The following is an 18,986-nucleotide window of genomic DNA, read 5'->3' as shown; positions in this document are numbered from 1 at the left end:
GTTAATAGTGAATAATTATTGTTTCAAGCTGTCTAGTATCTTTACTGTCCAACAGAGTGGTTCTTCAAAGAGCATTGGTTTGTGATGCAGGCCTGGGGTGCTGTGCTTTCACAAAGGTCATACGAACACTGAAGCAGATTAGCAATTCAGATTGGGCTAAAGGGGCTAAAAGGCTGCTGTAGCCCTGCCTGAGTCTTATTACATTAGCAATGAGTAGGAGTGCAAATGCACACTACTGATTAGATTGCATTAGAAGGAAGGCTATAAGATGTTATAGGAAATATATTCATGCACAAACATACAGCGCATACTGTATATATACATATATATATCTATTATATGCATGTACACACTGTCTGACAAACAAGCATAACAATAAGGTATGACTCACGGTTAACAATCATATGAACAGCGTACGATTCCAATGTGAAGGTTTACCCACAGTATATCCTCCCAGTAATTCTCCCTCTTCACACACACACACATGGATTATCAGCACTCACGGCCCAGCTCCCTGACCATCTGCCCTTATACAACATCCATCTTGTAGAAACGACTTTGGGTTGAAGTATCATTATTTGGGCACTTTTGAGGGAAGACTTCCTGCTTTTGAAAGTTCATCCCCTGACCTGTGTCATCATGTTGTCATGGTGATGATGCAGCCCTCCTGGCCTTAGACATATTTGATAAAAACTGTCATTTAAATTTTTTAAAAACCTTCATGTTCAAGATGGGAAAATTGGCCCTGGGATGGTGCATCAATCAAAAACATGGTGCTGCAAAGGTGAAGAGTTGATCGGCTAAGCACAAGTAAAGCTTTAGATACGGTGTATGCAGCATGACAATGTGTGCACTGCATGTATACCAGATACAGTATAAGCCAGGCTCAACGTAAATCTCTGCTACCCTTGTAAGGCATATTCCCTACTGTCATTAACAATATCCCATGCTTTCAATACCACCGATTCTAAATCCTGTCCGTCTCTCAGGAGTGTTCAGCCAAAGAAGAGCTCATGAACACACCTGATTTAGCTAATCAGGTGGAGGGGGCAGAGCCTTTGGAGCACTCCAGCATACAACAAATGATACAGATTCAAGTGTAATTTAACCAATGTATCCCCATTGTTTCTGTTTAGAGATAGGTTTTCATTGTCCAGCACAGCTGAGTGGGCTTTGTAGCACTCAAATCAAAACCAAGTGTGTGTCAGTGTAGTTCATGTAAACCCAGGTGTGCAACGCTGCTGACAAGCAAAACATGTAGGCCTACTCCAGAGCCTGAGCTATGTGCTCTAAGGCTGCCATGTTATTGGAACAACAAGCAAACTGGGGACAATACAAAGCCTGGATTAGGTGCAGAAATCGCTCCCATGCTATTAACGATATTGAAATGAGCACCACTCAACAGCCCTCTCTCCACTCGTCTCACAGAGCTGCAGTGCAAGCCTGGACCTTCCTCCAAATGTCAAATGTCACTTCCACAGTCACAGCTCAAAAAAGACTTAGAAAGCCTGAGAAGGTGAAACAAGGAAAATGGAGAGAGAAAATTGTGAATGGCTTGCAAGATTATCTCTTGACCTCTCCTCTGGTCCCTCCGTGCAGCTGTGCACTTGTGCAAACCCTGACAGGCCACATGATGCAGTAACTGCACAGGTAGCCCAATGGCAGCCTGAACTCAAAAAATAAATACCAATATACTGACAGATATGCCCAACGGTTGCCATGACGACTGTGAACCCACCCCCTTAAATGCACTGGCGTGTATGCGCGTGCGCGACCTGGCCTCGTTAGTCCTACCTTGCATTCCTCCATGCACGTCCTAACCGAGTATGCATCCGTCTCGTATTTCTGAACCAGCAGTTCAAACTCCCGGTAGTTCTCTTCCGCCTCCAGGTCAAGACGCTGATAAGCCCGGACACACTCGCTGCATCCCAGCAGATCCACCCCCATGGCCATATCCAGGGTGCAATTCAAAACGACCGGACTCGTAAACCCGTAAAACAAATCCAAAAGTGAGTAGGAATTACAAAAAGAAAGGTACAAATCGCTCAGATTCACGTACGCCAACTGTGTCCCCTTTTCCCCTCCACCGGAGAGGCCCAGGCACACGGTCTCCGCGTCCGTGAAAGTAAAGCAGTCTTTGGACAGGCTGTCAGGGTGACAGGCGTCCATTCGCCACAGAGATTTGGTAGAATTCCCTAGAAAAATAACATATTGCTCTCTGGCGAGGCGGTAGGGGTCAGGTGATGTTGGGGTATGGTGTCGGTGGAGGGAGTTTGGGTACTCGCCCATGTCCGTAATTGCAAGCCCCTCGTCCGACCGCTTGTCTCGGGTTCGCGTCAGTTTCGCCTCGGCACAGAACCACAAGTGATCAGAGAGCAGGACGGTGATGAACAGCAGAGAGGCCAGCGACAGTCGCCATCTCTGGGCCCGCTCCGACTCGGTAAATGGCTTCTCGTTCTCTCGGGGTGCAAACCAGTATTTTAAGCCTTCATCATGCTGCCGACGCATCCAAGCACCCCTGGTCATATTTTAGAAAAGTGCTGCCCTGGCCGACTCCACCGCGGGGGCTGCTCTGCCACAATACTCATTGACTTGGGGGGGAGATGGAGTCCGGTTGGTTCTCCTCTGTAACGGTGGGGTGCCGTGCCTCCGCCGGTCCAGGGCGCTCCTCTATCGCGCCCGCAGCAATTGGTGCTATTCCGATCCAATTAGCGCGCCCGCACACATTAAGCTTAGCGCTGCCGCATCCCGGTTCTCCATGGCTCTCCGGGGGGAAACGGCGTCCTCTTTGACCGCATGCCCCCCTCTCTCTTACCGTCCCTCCCCGGGTTTGTTCTCTCGTCGGGGGTGCAGGGAGACCAGCTGTTGCGAGCCTCTCGGTACTGATGCTGCGCGTCTGCCGCCGTTCGGTTTGCAGATTCACTTAAAGGAGAGCAACGAGCCCTTTCGATGCAGGCAGGCTGGTTTCTCTGTCCCGTACCTGGGCGGAAAGCCTAGAATCCTTTCTCCCGTTGGCCATTGTCATCTTGGACCGCGGTTAAGTTGCCGCCATGTTCGTCTTGAAACACTTTTTTGGAGAGCTGGGTCTGTTTGCGTCATCTCCATCGTTGCGATAGCTCCATCGTTGCGCAGTGGCGGAGCAGCTTATTGCCTATATGCACACACACACAAACACACACACACACACACGGAGAGAGGGAGAGGGAGCACTCGCACACATAAAGGTGGTTAAAGGTGTTTTGGCTATCCTCTCTGCTCTTCATGAGTAATAGTCGCCAGATATTGTCTTGGCAGGACACACATACACACACACACAGACACACACACTCACTTTTGGCGACATCTTGTTTTTGGTGCAGGAAAGAGATGCGAGTCCATTCACAAGAACAATAATGCAGTTAAGTCATCACACTCACTGCTTCTATACAGTAATTAAGATTCATTGATCTGGTCCATTTCCTACAGATGATGTAGGCTGCAGTGTTGTAACCAAGTACACTTACTCAAGTACTGTACTTAAGTACAATTTTGAGGTACTTATATTTTACTTGAGTATTTTCATGTTATGCTACTTAATATACTTCCACTCCACTACATCAGAGGGAACTATTGTACTTTCTACTCAACTTCATTTATTTGACAGCTGCAGTTGTTAGTTTTAAGGTTAACTCTTTGGATATTGGACAAGAAGCTTTTAAAATACAACACTTTGTTAAAGATTAAACCGGTGGCCTCCAACCCTTTTGGCTTCTGACATCTTATACAAAGCAGTGTGTTGTCAGGGATACAACTCAGATGATGATGAGTCCACCGAATAGGGATTTTTCCCTTTAAACTTCTCACATGGTTTAATTTCAATAAATTCTCAAATGACCCAAAGTCTCACCAAAAATCAAAGATGTTAGAAAAAGCCCAAGAACTGAAAACAGATTTGTGTATCACAAAATCAGTTTCTTTCTTTTCTCCTCCCATTAATCATCTCACGACACCTCATATTATCTGGTGTCCCTGTAAATAAAACTGTATATAAAGTAGAGAAACTAGCTCCACCTCCAGCAGCAACATGTTGTAACACAGTCATATATAATAATGTATCAATCAAAAGGACCAAACCAGTACTTTTACTTTAATACTTTAACTACATTTTCTGCTAGTACTTATGCACTTTTACTTAAATAGTATTTTTCATGCAGGGCTTTTACTTGTAATGCAGTATTTTAACATGACTGTACTGGTAGTTTTACTCCAGTAAAGGATCTGAATGTAGTCTCTACACACCACAGATCCTTAAACAACACTGCTGTTTTCAGAGGGAGATGAAATTAAGATGTAAATTGAGGCTTTGACAACACTAGTGAAATCTAGTCAGGCTTGAGCCTGTGGACAAGTGGAAAGCAGCTGAACAAGCATGAGGTTTGTGCTTGTAGGTTTAACAATATCACGTACCTGTTTCCTGTATGTGGGTCCCATCTTATCAGTTGTGTTGTGTTTGGTCAGTGGGTCTAAAACAAACACGACTTACAGTATGGCCCTATATGCAATGTTCCCGCGTGTGTTTGTGTGTGTGAGACAAAGATTGAGAAAGAGAGGGGAGGAGAGATAGGTTGTAGTTGCTCTTAGGGTGCTGAAAGTAAATTACAGTATTTATCCTCGTCCTTAAAGCTACTAATCATTGTCAGCGTGCATGGCATGGATCGCTACCAAAGAGACGAGAGAGTGTAGCTTAATTTTAATGGGCTGTATAGTGGGGATAAGACAAGAGATGATTACCTGATTAATTTGTGCTTAAGGCTGGGTGGGAGGCAGCTTATTCTACAATTTGTTGTAGAGAGGGAAAAGTGCTCATCTCACACCAATCCAATTAGTTTTAGTGCAGCCAGTGTCCCTCTGCCAAAAAATCATGCAACAATGTATTGAATATTTCCGGGAATTTAAACCAAATGTTACATATTGTTAGGAAACCTTCAGCACTGAATTTCAGCACCATGGATAACTCCCCACCACTTACTGCTGCCTGTATGAAAGCTGCAGTTTAAGCATTTTCCTGTGGCAGAGGTTTACTTTGTGAAACTGCTCGCAAACATCAATGCAACAAATAAAGGTGTTTATTCCCTCTTGTTGTGTTGATGATGGTATTGCACCTTTCACTCAGTGTACTTGTTTAAGCTTGAAAAATTCCAAAAGCTTACAAATTGCATTCAGGAATCTTTTTGTATTAAACTGCTCAGGGACAAAGTCAGTGATGTAGGCCACTAGTCTCGTGTTTTCCTGACGCGTGGGGAATAAGTCTTGTCCCTAACAGAATTTGCTGATTTATCGCCAAAATGTCAGCAGGCGCTCACACAAGGAGATTCAATTTGCTTGATGTTTTTGAACTCCTTGTTCTGTGATTCACCTCTGATCATAATGGTAACAGTTCACGGTGCACAGACTGGGTTTCGGTAGGAACATTAACCGGAATTGAAACTGCGGATGGTCTAATGGCAAACATCTGTTGTGTTGTTGCTAGGGGTGCTTGAATGCTCATCATTCATCACTCCTTGCTCTCAAATATTATGTCACTGCAGGATGCTGCGATCATGCAGTGGGATAGATGTCCTACTTTGGAAGGGATTGTCTTGTTTGCCTTTAACTGTAGTTTCTCAGTTTCATGCTCTGTCTTTGAACGTAACTGTGGCGTATGTGTCTGCTTCCCCTTGCTCTGTTAGTAGACATATGGAGATAGGAACCTGGCCAGGAGTCTCATAATACAATTTCCTGATCTGCAATTTGATTGGCTGCACCTGAACGCCTGACTTAGTTCAGCACCTGAGAGGTGGCCAGTCAACAACATACGGAGTGTGTGTTTGGCACAACAAAGAGTTGTCAGTTTGACACCACTCCCAACACTTTCCTACCTGTGTGCGTGAGTGAGTGAGTGCGTGCGTGCGTGTGAAGGAGACAGAAGTAGTGTGAGGGCAACAGTGAGACAGAGTAGAGAGACAGAGATGGGGGTGGGGGGGTTAGAGAGAGAATGTCTGTGAGATGAATGCAGATTACTGGCCCTTAAATCTGGAGCCATCACAGTAACAGTAAGGGCTGGCAGACATGACTCATCCACTATCCACGCTGGGGAGCGTGTGTGCGTCCTCTCTGAAACAACTGTACATACATGTGTAGAACTGATTGTATTATCTCGCTGTACTGATAGCACTTGCTCATTCAAGGGTAATTTGCACAGCTGAGGCCTCTGCTTTCTTTCGATTGTAGTTTCTAGGAATTCAGTACCAAATAATAAGTGAGTCATTCACTATCAAAACCCCTTTATATCTATTTTTAAAGTGTTGTCCTGTCTGGTTTGTCAAAGGCACTTTGAGGTACTTTTGTGTCAGATTAAGCTGAAAAAAAATGTGTAAATGTCTATTTTAAAAATATTTTAGAAACAAATCAAAAATAACCAAGTGGAAGGTTCAGGGCCTTTCCAATGATTTTCTTTGATGCTTCTTAAGTCATTCTGATTCTGACTGACTTCAAACTATAAACAGTAACCACATTCTGTGTTGTTTCCATGAGTCATGCAGGAAGCTTAAACTGATGCTGACATTGTTGGTTCATTCTTAATGAACATTTTAAGTCTTTGTCAGGACCTTTTTGCACCCTGATGTTCACTGTCTCATCATTGCAATGTCTCTCTGCAGCTGTCAGCATTCCTGATGGAGGGAGACAGGGAGGAGGAGAGAGGTGGACTGGACCCTCTGACAGTCAGAGGTGGAGGAGAATGGAGCGAGAAAAAACAGACAGGTGACATCATCCAACTGTGCACATGGCCATTTGCCAAGTCGTGTCAAATCCACAACCTTCACACCTCCTACGTACCGTGTCAGCATGGAAAAGGACCTCTTTAAGTGATCCTGTCACTATATCTCTTTCATCTCCTGTTCGCTTTTTACAGCTGGCTTTAAGATGCACACTCTTCATTCTCATTCGCTCCCCTTCAGTAGTCACTTTTTTTCCTTTTTTCCATCTCTTTTCAGTGATCTGTCTGCATCTCTTTCCTCGCCTCCACTGCCACATCTCTCTCCTTCCCTCTCTTTCTTTTCCTCTCCCACTCAGCTGACCCTGTGCAACTCCTCTGATATGACTCTTCCTTAAGCTCTCGCTCACCCTCATCAGCCCGTCTTCCTCTTTCTCTCAGTCTCTCTCTCTCTTTCCTTGCTTTCATCTGCCTGACGTCAGAGAGGAAAAAGAGACAGGCTCAGCCTCTCTGATTGGTCAGAGAAGACAACACCCTCAGCCAAGGCTTACTGCCCTGAGTGGACGTTAGAGAAGTGTAACTTAAGTTCCACTGAAGAATAAGTGTAGTGTTTGCACCTGCAAAGTGTGTTTCATATCATATGTGAGTGCATACAGGTGCGCGTACACATTTGTGTTTGTATTAGTATGTATTTTATGTTAATCAAATGATCTGAGTGTGCGCTATACCAAAGCATTTAAGCATGAAGAATCATTGTTGAAGCCAGGAGTGGTAGTTTGATAAAATAATAATAACTCAAGGTCAGCTGCAGAAACCAGCTCTCAACCACATCTGACAGCCTTCATCAGCGGATGGAATCAGCTCAGCTGTCATCACATAACATAGTATGAAACTATGGTTGCTATTAAACTATATTTAATCATATATATAATATTAATGTCACAGTTGTTGTATCGAAAAAGACCATTGTTTTTGCAAGTTTTAACTCGTTACTTGCTGCTGAGTATTTAGCTTTAGAATTTATAATGAATCTTTTATTACGTCTCAGCAGCAACTAAACCTCACTTTATTTCTGTATAGTCGGAAAATTAAATGAAATGAAACACATATACGGACATTCATAACTTAAAGTTCCTCTCCAGACAGTTTTTTAAGCTATGTAAAAAATACTCTACTATGATTAATTTTTTGTTTCACATAGTTTTTCCCTCATAAAAAGTAAAAAAAAAAAAAGAAAAGAGGTAAACAGGAGCTTGAAGCACATCTGCTCTTACTTTCTCATTGAGAAGTTCTGGATCAGGCCTTGTGCCAGTGCGTATCGAGATGGTTAGTGAAGTAAACACCGCAGAGACTCAGCCACACGTTTGAGCCTCAGTCAGACCCAGACTCAGGAGTTTTTGAGGAGTGAGGAGTTTATTGTTCAGCAGATATATCAGAAAGGTTAGCGTAGTTACCGTCTTTTATTTGTTTTGGTTGTTTGTTAGCTCACAACTGGCAGTGGTTGACACAGTGTTAGTGGTTGTGCTAATGCAAACTCTCTTTCTCTGTACTGACAAGGTTTCGTGTTTATTTTGCCCGCCCCCCTTCCCAGTAAGTTGACAGGTTTGGTTCCTCAGGTATGACGTATGAAGCCCTGGCTGTTTGAATCCGTCTTATGAGACAGTCACTCACTGCAAGATGGAAACATGCAGTCATGGCAGTGACTGCTTATTTCAGAGGGGGTCTTTAGATATTAAAAAATATTAAAGCATCATTCTGCTTTATTACAGTATTTTTTATTATCACTGCTGATTATTATGTTTGGTGTGCACTGCGTTCCCTGACAACTGTAACTTTGACAAAAATAAATGCATAGTTGATGTTCACTGTGATGGATGGCACAGCGTAAGAAAGTCTCAAGAGTCAGCCAATTGATTTTCAACCTTACAGAAACGAATGGATACTAATGGTGGCCTGGAGGGTGAAAAAAAATCTATTTAAAAATCCTGAAACAGTGGTTTGCAAAATAGTCAGCAATAAAGTATCCATGATTTACTGTTAATGGGACTGAGTATGCAGAATTGCTTGCCCTTGCATGTGTGTGAGGGGCGATTGGTGAAACAAATGTTAATTTTCCAGAGTGTTCAATTGGTCTGTGGAATCGAGGGGGATTAGAGTAATGATGGAGATACCATCACTCAGTTGAACCTCCCACTCCACCCATCACCACCTCTGCTCCGCCTCAGGGTTTTACTCTCCTGATCGATTGGCTCACCCCATTTCCATTCCAGGAATCCCTCAGCGGCTTATCAAAACAGCTCACTTTCCCAAGGACACTGCCTATTCCCATATCCATGATCCCGGATTCCTGGCCCATATTCCCATTGTGCAATCTGGATCTCTGCGTTCACCCAGCCCCCAGCTTCAAAGGAAATGTGCCTGTCAGGAAAGGCAGCTTTTGCCCTGGCAAGGAAACATTCAGAATACAAATACATGATAGAGGAGACTTGTTTGTCTTGAAAAATCTACTAATCTCAGGGCCCTTACATTATCTTATTTATACCACTTTTCTCTTATGGCATATTGTGCAAAATTCCAGAGCTATCACAACCACAACATTTCACAACAACAGTTATATGCATCAAAAACATTGTTGAATATGTGCATAACATAAATATATTTGTGTCTTTTACGGTGAGTGTTTGTCTTCATCCTCTCTTACCCAGATGTTGCATCAGTGATGGCCTGATGCTCTCACAGTCTCTACACAATCTCTTGCATGGGGAATGATTGCTCTCTCTGGGAAAGGACCAGAAGGCTGTAGAAATGATAATCACACAGCGGGTTTAACTCCTCTTACTTTAGTTCTAAGAGCAGAACAGTTTCAAAAGACTTTGCCTCTTTAAGCAGTACGATGTTCTTTTGCACAAAATGTGATTTTGTATTTTGAAGTTCTCTGAGATATTAAACAAATATTTCACCATGCTAGCAGCATGACTCTATAGGGATGACCACCACACATGACCACTTCGGTCCAGACTGAAATATCTCAACAACTATTTGTTGGATCGCCATGAAATATTGTACAGATATTCATGATGCTCAGAAAATGAACCCTACTGTCTTCTGACTTTTCATCCAGTGCTGCCATTAGGTCAAATTTCTGATTTGTCCAACCAATACAGAGATGTATATCAAAAGTGATGTTGCCATATATGTCACCTTAAAAGGGATATTTTATTATTACATACAGTATATACATCCACTGGATACATGAAGATATAAGTTCATAACATATATGAAGTACTAGTAAAATTTGTAAAATATCTTTGATTAATTTTTATATAGTATAATGTTGTGAGCACATATGTTGACAATATATATTTAATGTGTATATATATGCAAGTTTATGAAAACAACATACAAATAAAAAAATCTTATTAATTTTAAACATGTCTATCCAAGTCTACACATTCTGGAAATGTGGTCTCTGACTTTTTGACCCTACTGTGTATAATATCAACATATATTGACAAGCATTTGGGTGGATATATGTTAACATATGTCTAACATATAAGCATACATACATAAACATATGGGCTAGACATACAGTATATGTGAAATTGTTCCAGTTTCTAATAGGTTTTATATATCATTTTTACATATAGGGAATGTTTTTATTTTATATGTACATCTATATCATATATGGAAATATATATATATATATGTACAAACGGTATATTACATTTGCACATGGGAATACTTTGGTTTATGACCAAATACCTGCAAAACCAATGATATTTCCATTAGCCATAGCTGTAGTTTATGTAAATTGCTATAAACAAATGTTAGCATGCTAATATGATGAACAGCATGCTAGCATTTGTCACTGTAGATCTTAAATTCAAGCAGTATCTAGATCAGCACCCCGTGGGCCTGTTTCCTCCAGATGGAAGGAGTGGGCCCCTGTAACATCGGCGTCAGCCCTTGTGTAAACAGCAGAAGGCAGGATTTACAGGAACTCCAGGACAGAGACCGAGGCTCCACACTCCAGCAGAGAGAGCTGAGGCCCAGCCCAAAGAGTTCCTGTCACCAAGCTTCCCTGCTGTCAACACCAGTCTGAGCTTATTCTTTCCTTGTCTCCCTATTCGTCCATACCTCACATTCCCCTATCTTCACATTAAATTCTAGAGATAGAGATCAACCCGATCTGAAGTGGCTATTCTTCTGCATATGCACTAAACTGTTGGTATCATTTGAACTTTGTATTCCTCATATGATTTGGGTTTACATAAAAATACATATGTTGAATTTAGTGGGACAACATGTAGAAGACCTCGGATGAACCATTTATTGATGCAAAGCATGGTAAAAGCTCAGTGTGTGAGCAAGGAAAATGAGCATGGCGTTTCTAAATGCATTTGCCTCTCGCTAATCTGTGCTGTCAGAGAAAAGCACCTCCTGATGAAAGGGATATGTCTGCCCCTGGATCCAACAGTGGAAGTGGAAAAAAATGCATAGTACAGCCTTTGAAGAACTGGGATTGAAGTCAAATCCTGGCTAACATGGAATCTGAGCTGCATCCAGCGCCTAGATTCAGTCACCTCTCATCCTGTAGGAGTGGTGTGTTCACATGAACCAATATACAGCCACTGCCCAGACTGTGCCTGGGATGGGGCTGGAGGAAGGCCAGTATAGCTCTGCTCCAGTCCTTCCTTCAGCTACAATACATTGGCAAAAGCAGCTTATATTTTACAATATATGTGTTATTGCTGCCTTTTTTTTGCAGGCTTATTGCTTCTCATTTGGTACTTGACTTGCTTTGTTAAAATTTTAAGCCGTGCTAGTGGTCTGACTGTATGCTGTCTGTCTGTCAGTCAGTTGGTACGTCCACCACTTTGGTCCACACTGAAATATCACTACAGCTGTTGAAATTCTGTACAGTCAGATTCACGTTGTAGCAAATGTTAGCATGCTAACACACTAAATCAAGAGGGTGAAGGCAAAACTTAGGCTAACTTTAGCATTGTCATTAGCATTTTCACATTTTGACATTTGAATTGCGATCAAAACACATCCTCACAGAGTTGAGATATGGGTGTACACTCAAAATCTTTTATCATGTAGCTTAGCTCTCCACTTGACACTCTCTGTATGGCTTTCTTGTTGGCAAATAAAGCCAAGGTTCAATCACTTTCTAATCTAGTATGCAAGGTGTTTCTGTGTGGGAGCCTGGGCCTGTGTGGCACAGTGCTGTACTCGGCCTAAGCCCTTACTCTGCGTCATCTGCCTCATCACACACAGACTGGCCGACCTCAGATGACTTTGCAGACACACTCTGCAGTCTAGCAGTCACGTGCAAATCTCTCCCTTTTTCCCTGTGGTGGCTTGCTCTACTTCTGATCACAGCACACATCTGTGCATCTCCTGGCAATCTAAAATCTATGCCTAAGTGAGACAATCAAAGGAGGAGTGTCGTTCATTAGCAAAAGTTCCTTTTTGAACGCGCCATTTTAAATTCAGTTAACCTGGGGTCATGTTAAATGTACAGATTGTGTCGCTGTAAATTGTGTTATTCGCCTATTTGCAGCTCTGCTAACTGCTCCCTAAAAGCTGCTTTGATATGAAGGAGGCAGCAAGTCACAGACACACTCATGACCTCCTTCCCTTCTAAACTACTCTCCTCCTTTCTCTCTGTTGGACACTTATCCCTCTCTCTCTCCAGCAGTCATGCTCCTCTCTACAAGGCTCTGCAAATATCTGCCACAGACTGGGTAAAGTTCAGCAAAAGGTCAAAAGTGATAAATTCTGCAGTGGTTCTGTCCACTGTGTCCCAGCGTAAAACCAAAGTTTGAGAAAGTACCTATCATTCCACCTCAGTGTATCACGATTTCATCAGCTGAGATTATAAGACTGCTGCAACATGAACTGCCTTCTTTTTCAACTTTCATTCAATCATTCATTCATTCATGTCATTCAACTGTTACTGTAACCATTAAATAGACCCTCTCAGCAATGATCCCTGGAACAACATCAATCGTTCTCGCTGTAGTCCTCTAGGCTCACTGGAGTTGTGATGCATTGCACCACTGAGATACTCGATTCGAAGGAAGGAGACTGGGGAAGAATAAATGATATGCTGAATTATGGCTGTAGTTAAATCAATCAGCTCAAGAAGATCGGCATCATCTGATTTTGCAAACTCCCATCAGCCAGTGGGGTTAAATTATTGGGGTCACAGCGGGGTCATGGCTGTATCTGCAGTGATATGCTGTAATCAAGTCGGGATCCGGAGAGCCGAGACCTGGGGAACATAAGTCAAGCACATGAACTCTGGTGAACTGGCACACGCACACACACAAACACACAGTAGGACAAATAAACTATAATTAATTTAACCAGGTATCATACACTGTCATCAGGATGCTCACGTTCACACGCAGATACAGAACACCCTGCTCTCTGCTAATTCCTCCCATTAACAGTGACATTTAAAGATATCTCCCCAGTGCACAGCCGCCAGTGTAAAGTACCTTTTCATTAAGCTCTTATTGTGTGAGCCTCAGGGGTGAGGAGGGGAGGTGCCTGGGAGAGTGTGTCTGCCTGTGTGTGTGTGTGTGTGTGTGTGTGTGTGTGTGTGTGTGTGTGTGTGTGTGTGTGTGTGTGTGTGTGTGTGTGTGTGTGAGAGAGAGAGAGAGAGAGAGAGAGAGAGAGAGAGAGAGAGAGAAAGCAACAGAAAGAGAGAACAGACAAAAGAGAGAAATAGCTTGAAACAGACAACAACTAAGAGCCAAGTGTGGAGATAAAGCGGGGAAGGAGAGGAGGGGAGGCAGTGATATATTGTCCAGATTCACAGGTTGAAACTCTTGTCTTTAAATCACATGGCTCCCTGAGCCATGGCTATTACGCTGACTTACTACAGGGTCATATGACTGAAAAGGGAGTGAAACAGGACGCCGAATACATATATCACTGCATGGATTTGTATGTGGGCCTTTCCTCTCAATCATTCTTGTTTCCCTTGTCTCTCTCCCTGCTGCCTTTTCTCACACTCCGCTTTTCTCTCCTTTGTTCCCTCTTTCCCCGTGCAGCCAAACCAGTTGGACTGTGTATGGGTAAATATGTCACATTCTGAAAATTAAATACTGTGGTATAATTACGCCCAGGTTCTTTACCCTGATTTTATAGCAGCCACCTTGTGTGACTTCCTGTCAACTTGTTGGACATATGAATTGTAGCATTGGTCACTCAGTCCAGTGTGTTTGCTAAAAGCTCTTAAATGGATGGATGATTGTTCTGCCTGTATGTCTTGAGAGTTCATATTTGGTGTTAGTAGACTTATTTGCCTTTGAACTGAGCTATTAGTCTTTATTTGTAGCACACTGCTGCATGATCTGTTGAGAATATGACCCGCTCACACAAACTGATGAATGAGCACCTTCCTCTCCCACTTGCATAACCTGAAGCATTACTTTCAAGAAAATGATACCATACATTAATAAATGACAGTGTGTGTACTGGGTATTTACAACAACCTATTGCAGTGCATGCACAGCAACATTCTTGTTCAGCTTGTAAGCTTTTTCTTCTGGTGAGCATAAGTTAAGAAAAAGTCATCGCCTAATGCAATCTTTAACTTAGCATCTAAAAGATAAATATACATTTTGTAAGTGGTCTAAAATTGTGAACTTGGGAGTCAACATCTATCTTATGAAAACCCCCCTGATCAGTCTTATGTATCAGGTTTACATATCAGTTTATCAAAGGTCAAGAACCTAAATTTGAGAATAGATTATTCACTCTCCTTTAAAAATGACCATTTTTGCTCATTCACATACCCATACCCATACAAACCCACACTCACGTGCACAAACACACACACACACTTATTAAATAGGAAATGAAAGATGGCCTTTCCATCCCCACAGGATAAAACAGTAACCTTTAATCTGGACCACAACCCTGTCTTTTTCTTCTGGCGACCAGCGTCTACGTGTCCTCCTGGTTTGACTGACCTTCACAAAGTGACTGAGCTTGCACTAAATTGAGTGAATTTGCTCTTTAAGTGGACGGCAGTTACCAACACGATTGCGTATGCACTCACATTCCTGCAGTTTACCCCACCTTTAGAAACCTCTTGACTTCACTCAGACAATGTGGCTGCATTTTTCAAGGACAGTGGGTTCTATTCCCCTGCACAGACTGATGTCTCCACAGGCCAAATTGAACACATTGTAATTACAGTATGCCCTTGATATTGCACTTTTTCAAACAGGGCTTGCTGCTGACATTGTTTTGTGGTTGCAATTCCTCCAAAAAGAAAATGCCCTTCAAAGAGATAAGACATGTTTTGGTTTGTCACAATGTGATGAGCTCTGGGCACAAGGTCGCCGTTAAAATATTACTGTAACTGGGATTAGTAATGATGCTAACGATGAGGAGGAGGAGGAGGACAATAACTGTGGTGGTCGTTATCGCTTCTGAGGATCAGTTTGACATTTCATGACATACTGTATGGTTATTCCCTTTCTTCCTAAGAGTTAGATGAGAGGATCAATGCCATTCTCTTGTCTGTGCTGGAAACAGTAAGTGATTAGCTTAGCATAAAGAGGTAGGAGGTAGGGGGAAAGAGCTAGCCTAGCTCTGTCCAAAGTTCAAAAATATATCAACTATACATACGACATAACCTTTCATAACTATTATATTCGTGCCGGAAATAGTGGCCGGACACAGTGACTTGTTGGAGTTTGGCATCACTGTGAGGTTTCAAAGCAGGAGAAATCTTTGCACATCTATTTTGTGAGGCAGGTGCGTAGGAGGAGCAGGATGAGTGGATCCAAAGTGGCAATCAAAAAATCCTGCACACTGTCTGACTTGTAACAAACAATTTAATGCAACAGTTCAGAAGTAGACCTTCATCAGGCAAATCACTGTAAGGTTAGCAGGCAAACAGCAGAAACTCCAGGAAGTCATTGCACCCGGCCACCGTTCTCAAATAGTTACAGCATGTAATTCTCTGTAAAAGACAACCTGTATGTGTATATGGAATAAAGCACTGTGACACAGCATGTTAATTAGTGAGCTTTCGAGGTGCTGGAAGGCATATCCTTTCCCCTGCTTCCTGTCTTTATGCTAAGCTAAGCTAAGCTAATCGTTTCCTGGCTTTGGCTTCATACTTGGGCATAGGCATGAGAGTGGTTTTCATGCTCTCATTTACTTCTCCAAAATGTTGAACTAAATCTTTAACTTAAATTCTGCGATGGCATTATCATAAACAAAGATTGTCAAAGACCAAAGCTTGCATTCTTTCTTATCTTCTTATCTTATCTTATCTCAAATAAATGAGGAAGGGAAAACAGACTTGGATGAAGTGCATTAATAAACCACTTGAAGACTGCTTGATTTAGCAGCTCTGGCAAATTACTTTACCACTGTGGAGGCTGTTCAAGTGTCTGGAGAGCCAAAGAAAGCTTTCTCAGAAAGTCATCGTTTCATCTTTATTTCTGGCACAATGGACAAATGTGCTAATTATCTATCTCTACCATCACCGGAGGTTGGGCAAAGACCAGGAGATTAATGATGGTTTCGATAGCATCATTCCCACTCTAAAGATGCTTAGGATAATGTTCGGAGCATTTTAGGGTAAGTGGTGACCATCTTTCTTAATGTCCTACGTATCATGTTGAATATCGTAAACACGGTGAGGAATGTAAACAGAAGGAGCTCCAAGACCTGTGAAGGATAGTTCATCATTGCACAAAATCCAGCACCTTTTTCAAATCCAGCACGATTAGGAAACTTTGTGTCAACATGTAACTACCATCTGTATCGCTATTACTCCTTATTACTTTACTGAATGGCTTTGATTTGGCTTGGTTCTTTTTACAACCTTACTCTCCAAACCCACACCACTCCATGCACTTTAGGAAGATGGGTCCTTCACAGGAGCACACACACAAAGACACATGCACGCACAAACTTATATCTGCAGGTTAATTACAGTGATTGATATCATCATAGGTGTGGCAGAAGGTTTATTTGCAAGGGAAATGAGGGAAATGTAGCCTGTATTAAACGTCTGCCTTTTCACCACAGGAGGCCCCTAATTGCTGCCTGAGACATACAGCAATTTCCAACCAATTTATTCCAGGCAGGCATATAGTGTATAGGGCTCTCTTGTCGCTTTCTGCAGGTATTTATTCCTCCGGAGCTGCAGTCTGGATCTGAGATTGCAAGCCACCTACTGCCACAAAAATCCTACTCAACACCCACTGCTACAAGTATTATTATTATTATTATTATTATTGTCATTATTATCATTATGATTATCATTGTCATTATCATTATTATTATCATTATCATTATCATTATTATTATTATTATTGTCATTATTATTATCGTTATCATTATTATTATTATTATTATTGTCTTGCCAAGAGTTATTTCCTGGTCGAGGTTTCTTTCCATTGTTTCCTTGCCACTGTCACCCAGTGCTTGCTCATGGGGGAATGCTGGGTCTACTAATCTAGTAATCCTGTAAAGAGGATGGTTGAGACCTCTGTATGAAAAGTGCCCTGAGATAACTTCTGTTATGATTTGGCAATATTCAAATAAACCTGACTTGACATGATGGAACTCTTTGCTACATGCCCACAATGCCAGGCAGGCTCGTCTTCTCACTTAGTCGATAAGGCAATCACAGTACAATATACAGCCTCATTCAACCTTGTTGACTGACACTTGAACAGAGCCATTGCATCTACAACAGCTCCTACTGTTGCTATTATGAAGCTGTCCTCTCTGACTCTGACTCTGTCTCTGTGACAACACATTTACATTGTAGCCATGGACACTGCATCACCCTGTGCACGGCATTCAGTGACTTGCAAATCAAAGATGAATCACTCACGATGATGTCAGGCGAGCTCAACTATGTCTTTCACAAACCCAGCAAAAATGCAATTATAGCAACTCTTACACTTGCAGAGATAAAGTCACAGCACCAGTCATAAAAGATGCTGACTGACAGAAAAATCAATGTGTATCAATAGGTTGGCTTCTGCATAAAAGCCAAGTGCAATTTCTCATTCTATCAGTGGGAACCATGGGTGCCTTGTAGATTTATATTCTGTTGCTCTGGTGTCCCTAGGAGACCACTGGGTGCATGGCATGAGGTGAATGTTAAGCATGTCCCTTGGCCTGATGATATGATATGCCCAGCCAGGTCATCAAAGTCACTCCTCATCCTATAGCAGCTCTGACTTTGTATTATTGAGCTTGGGCCCTCCAGCTGTTTGGAGTGCTATATTTCAAGTAATTGAGTCGTGGGATACGGGAGTGGAGCGACAGAGAGTGTGTGTGTATAAGTGTGTATGAGAGGTTGTTTGTGTGTGTGTGTGTGTGTGTGTGTGTGTGTGTGTGTGTGTGTGTGTGTATAAGTGTGTATGAGAGGTTGTTTGTGTGTGTGTGTGTGTGCGCGCGTGTGTGTGTGCGCGCGCGTGTGCGCATATACCCATCAGTGGGTGTGTGTAATAGATGTTTTGACTGCCATGTCAAAGGTAATTGAGTAGTAGGTAAGAGAGAGTGAACTTGCCAGCTGTCAGTCTCAGCTCAGTGTGTGTGTGTGTGTGCGTGCATATAATGAATGGAGTATGAACATAGATATAATATCAAAGTCAATTCGCTCAAGTTGAAAAACTAAAGTCCCTCATCCATATTCTTCAGTCTCAATAACTTGAGTCATAGCAGTGTTGTCGTAGTGTCACTAAACCTCGAGTCCGAGTCGAGTCTCGAGTCCCCAGTGTTAGAGTCTGAGTCCAAGTCCAAGTCACCAAAGACGAATTTGAGTCAAGTCCAAGTCGAGTCCACATTACCCAAGTATGGGCTCCAGTCAAAGAGCTGACATGCAAGCACACACTGCAACAAAGATAAAAAAGTTAGAGTAATCGTATCCAACTTCCGAGTGTCAATGCAGTCGATGATTAAGTCAGAGTCCAAGTCGGAGTCATCAATTCTCAAGTCCAAGTCGAGTCACGAGGCCTGAAAATCAGGACTTGAGTCAGAACTCCTTGTTCTTATACAAACAACAGTGCAACAACACGGCTAGGCTAATGCAGGTTATCAGCTGTAGTTCTGAAACGGCAAGGGCCCTGGAAGGTTTTCAGCAAATCCTGCAATTTGCCTGGTAAATTGTCAGCAGGCCAACCACAGTATATAGATAAACATATATCTGTTGAGATAATAAGTATATGGTCAGCTATACAATGGTCATGCC

General features: G+C 42.5%; 1 protein-coding gene and 1 long non-coding RNA gene across 3 annotated transcripts in view; one reads left to right on the top strand and one right to left on the bottom strand.

The window, feature by feature from the left end:
- Window positions 1-3,267, bottom strand: part of LOC130177459 (NALCN channel auxiliary factor 1) — a 77,649-nt gene extending 74,382 nt beyond the window's left edge. The window contains exon 1 of one of the 2 annotated variants that reach the window (XM_056389225.1): window positions 1,795-3,267. In XM_056389225.1, coding sequence (XP_056245200.1) covers window positions 1,795-2,526 — 732 coding nt within the window. In that variant the 5' untranslated portion in view covers window positions 2,527-3,267. The remainder of the gene's footprint in view (window positions 1-1,794) is intronic. The other variant, XM_056389226.1, reaches the window with a different exon arrangement.
- The window catches only part of LOC130177460 (uncharacterized), a 52,984-nt gene extending 44,359 nt beyond the window's left edge, over window positions 1-8,625 (top strand). Inside the window, exon 3 of the long non-coding RNA XR_008829023.1 lies at window positions 6,678-8,625. This is a non-coding gene — a long non-coding RNA (uncharacterized LOC130177460). The remainder of the gene's footprint in view (window positions 1-6,677) is intronic.
- Window positions 8,626-18,986: the final 10,361 nt, after the last annotated feature.

Source organism: Seriola aureovittata, chromosome 11 (genome assembly GCF_021018895.1).
Source record: "Seriola aureovittata isolate HTS-2021-v1 ecotype China chromosome 11, ASM2101889v1, whole genome shotgun sequence".
Taxonomy (NCBI): Eukaryota; Metazoa; Chordata; class Actinopteri; order Carangiformes; family Carangidae; genus Seriola; species Seriola aureovittata.
Note: the sequence above shows the minus strand (reverse complement) of the source record. Positions and strands in the feature narration are given on the sequence as shown.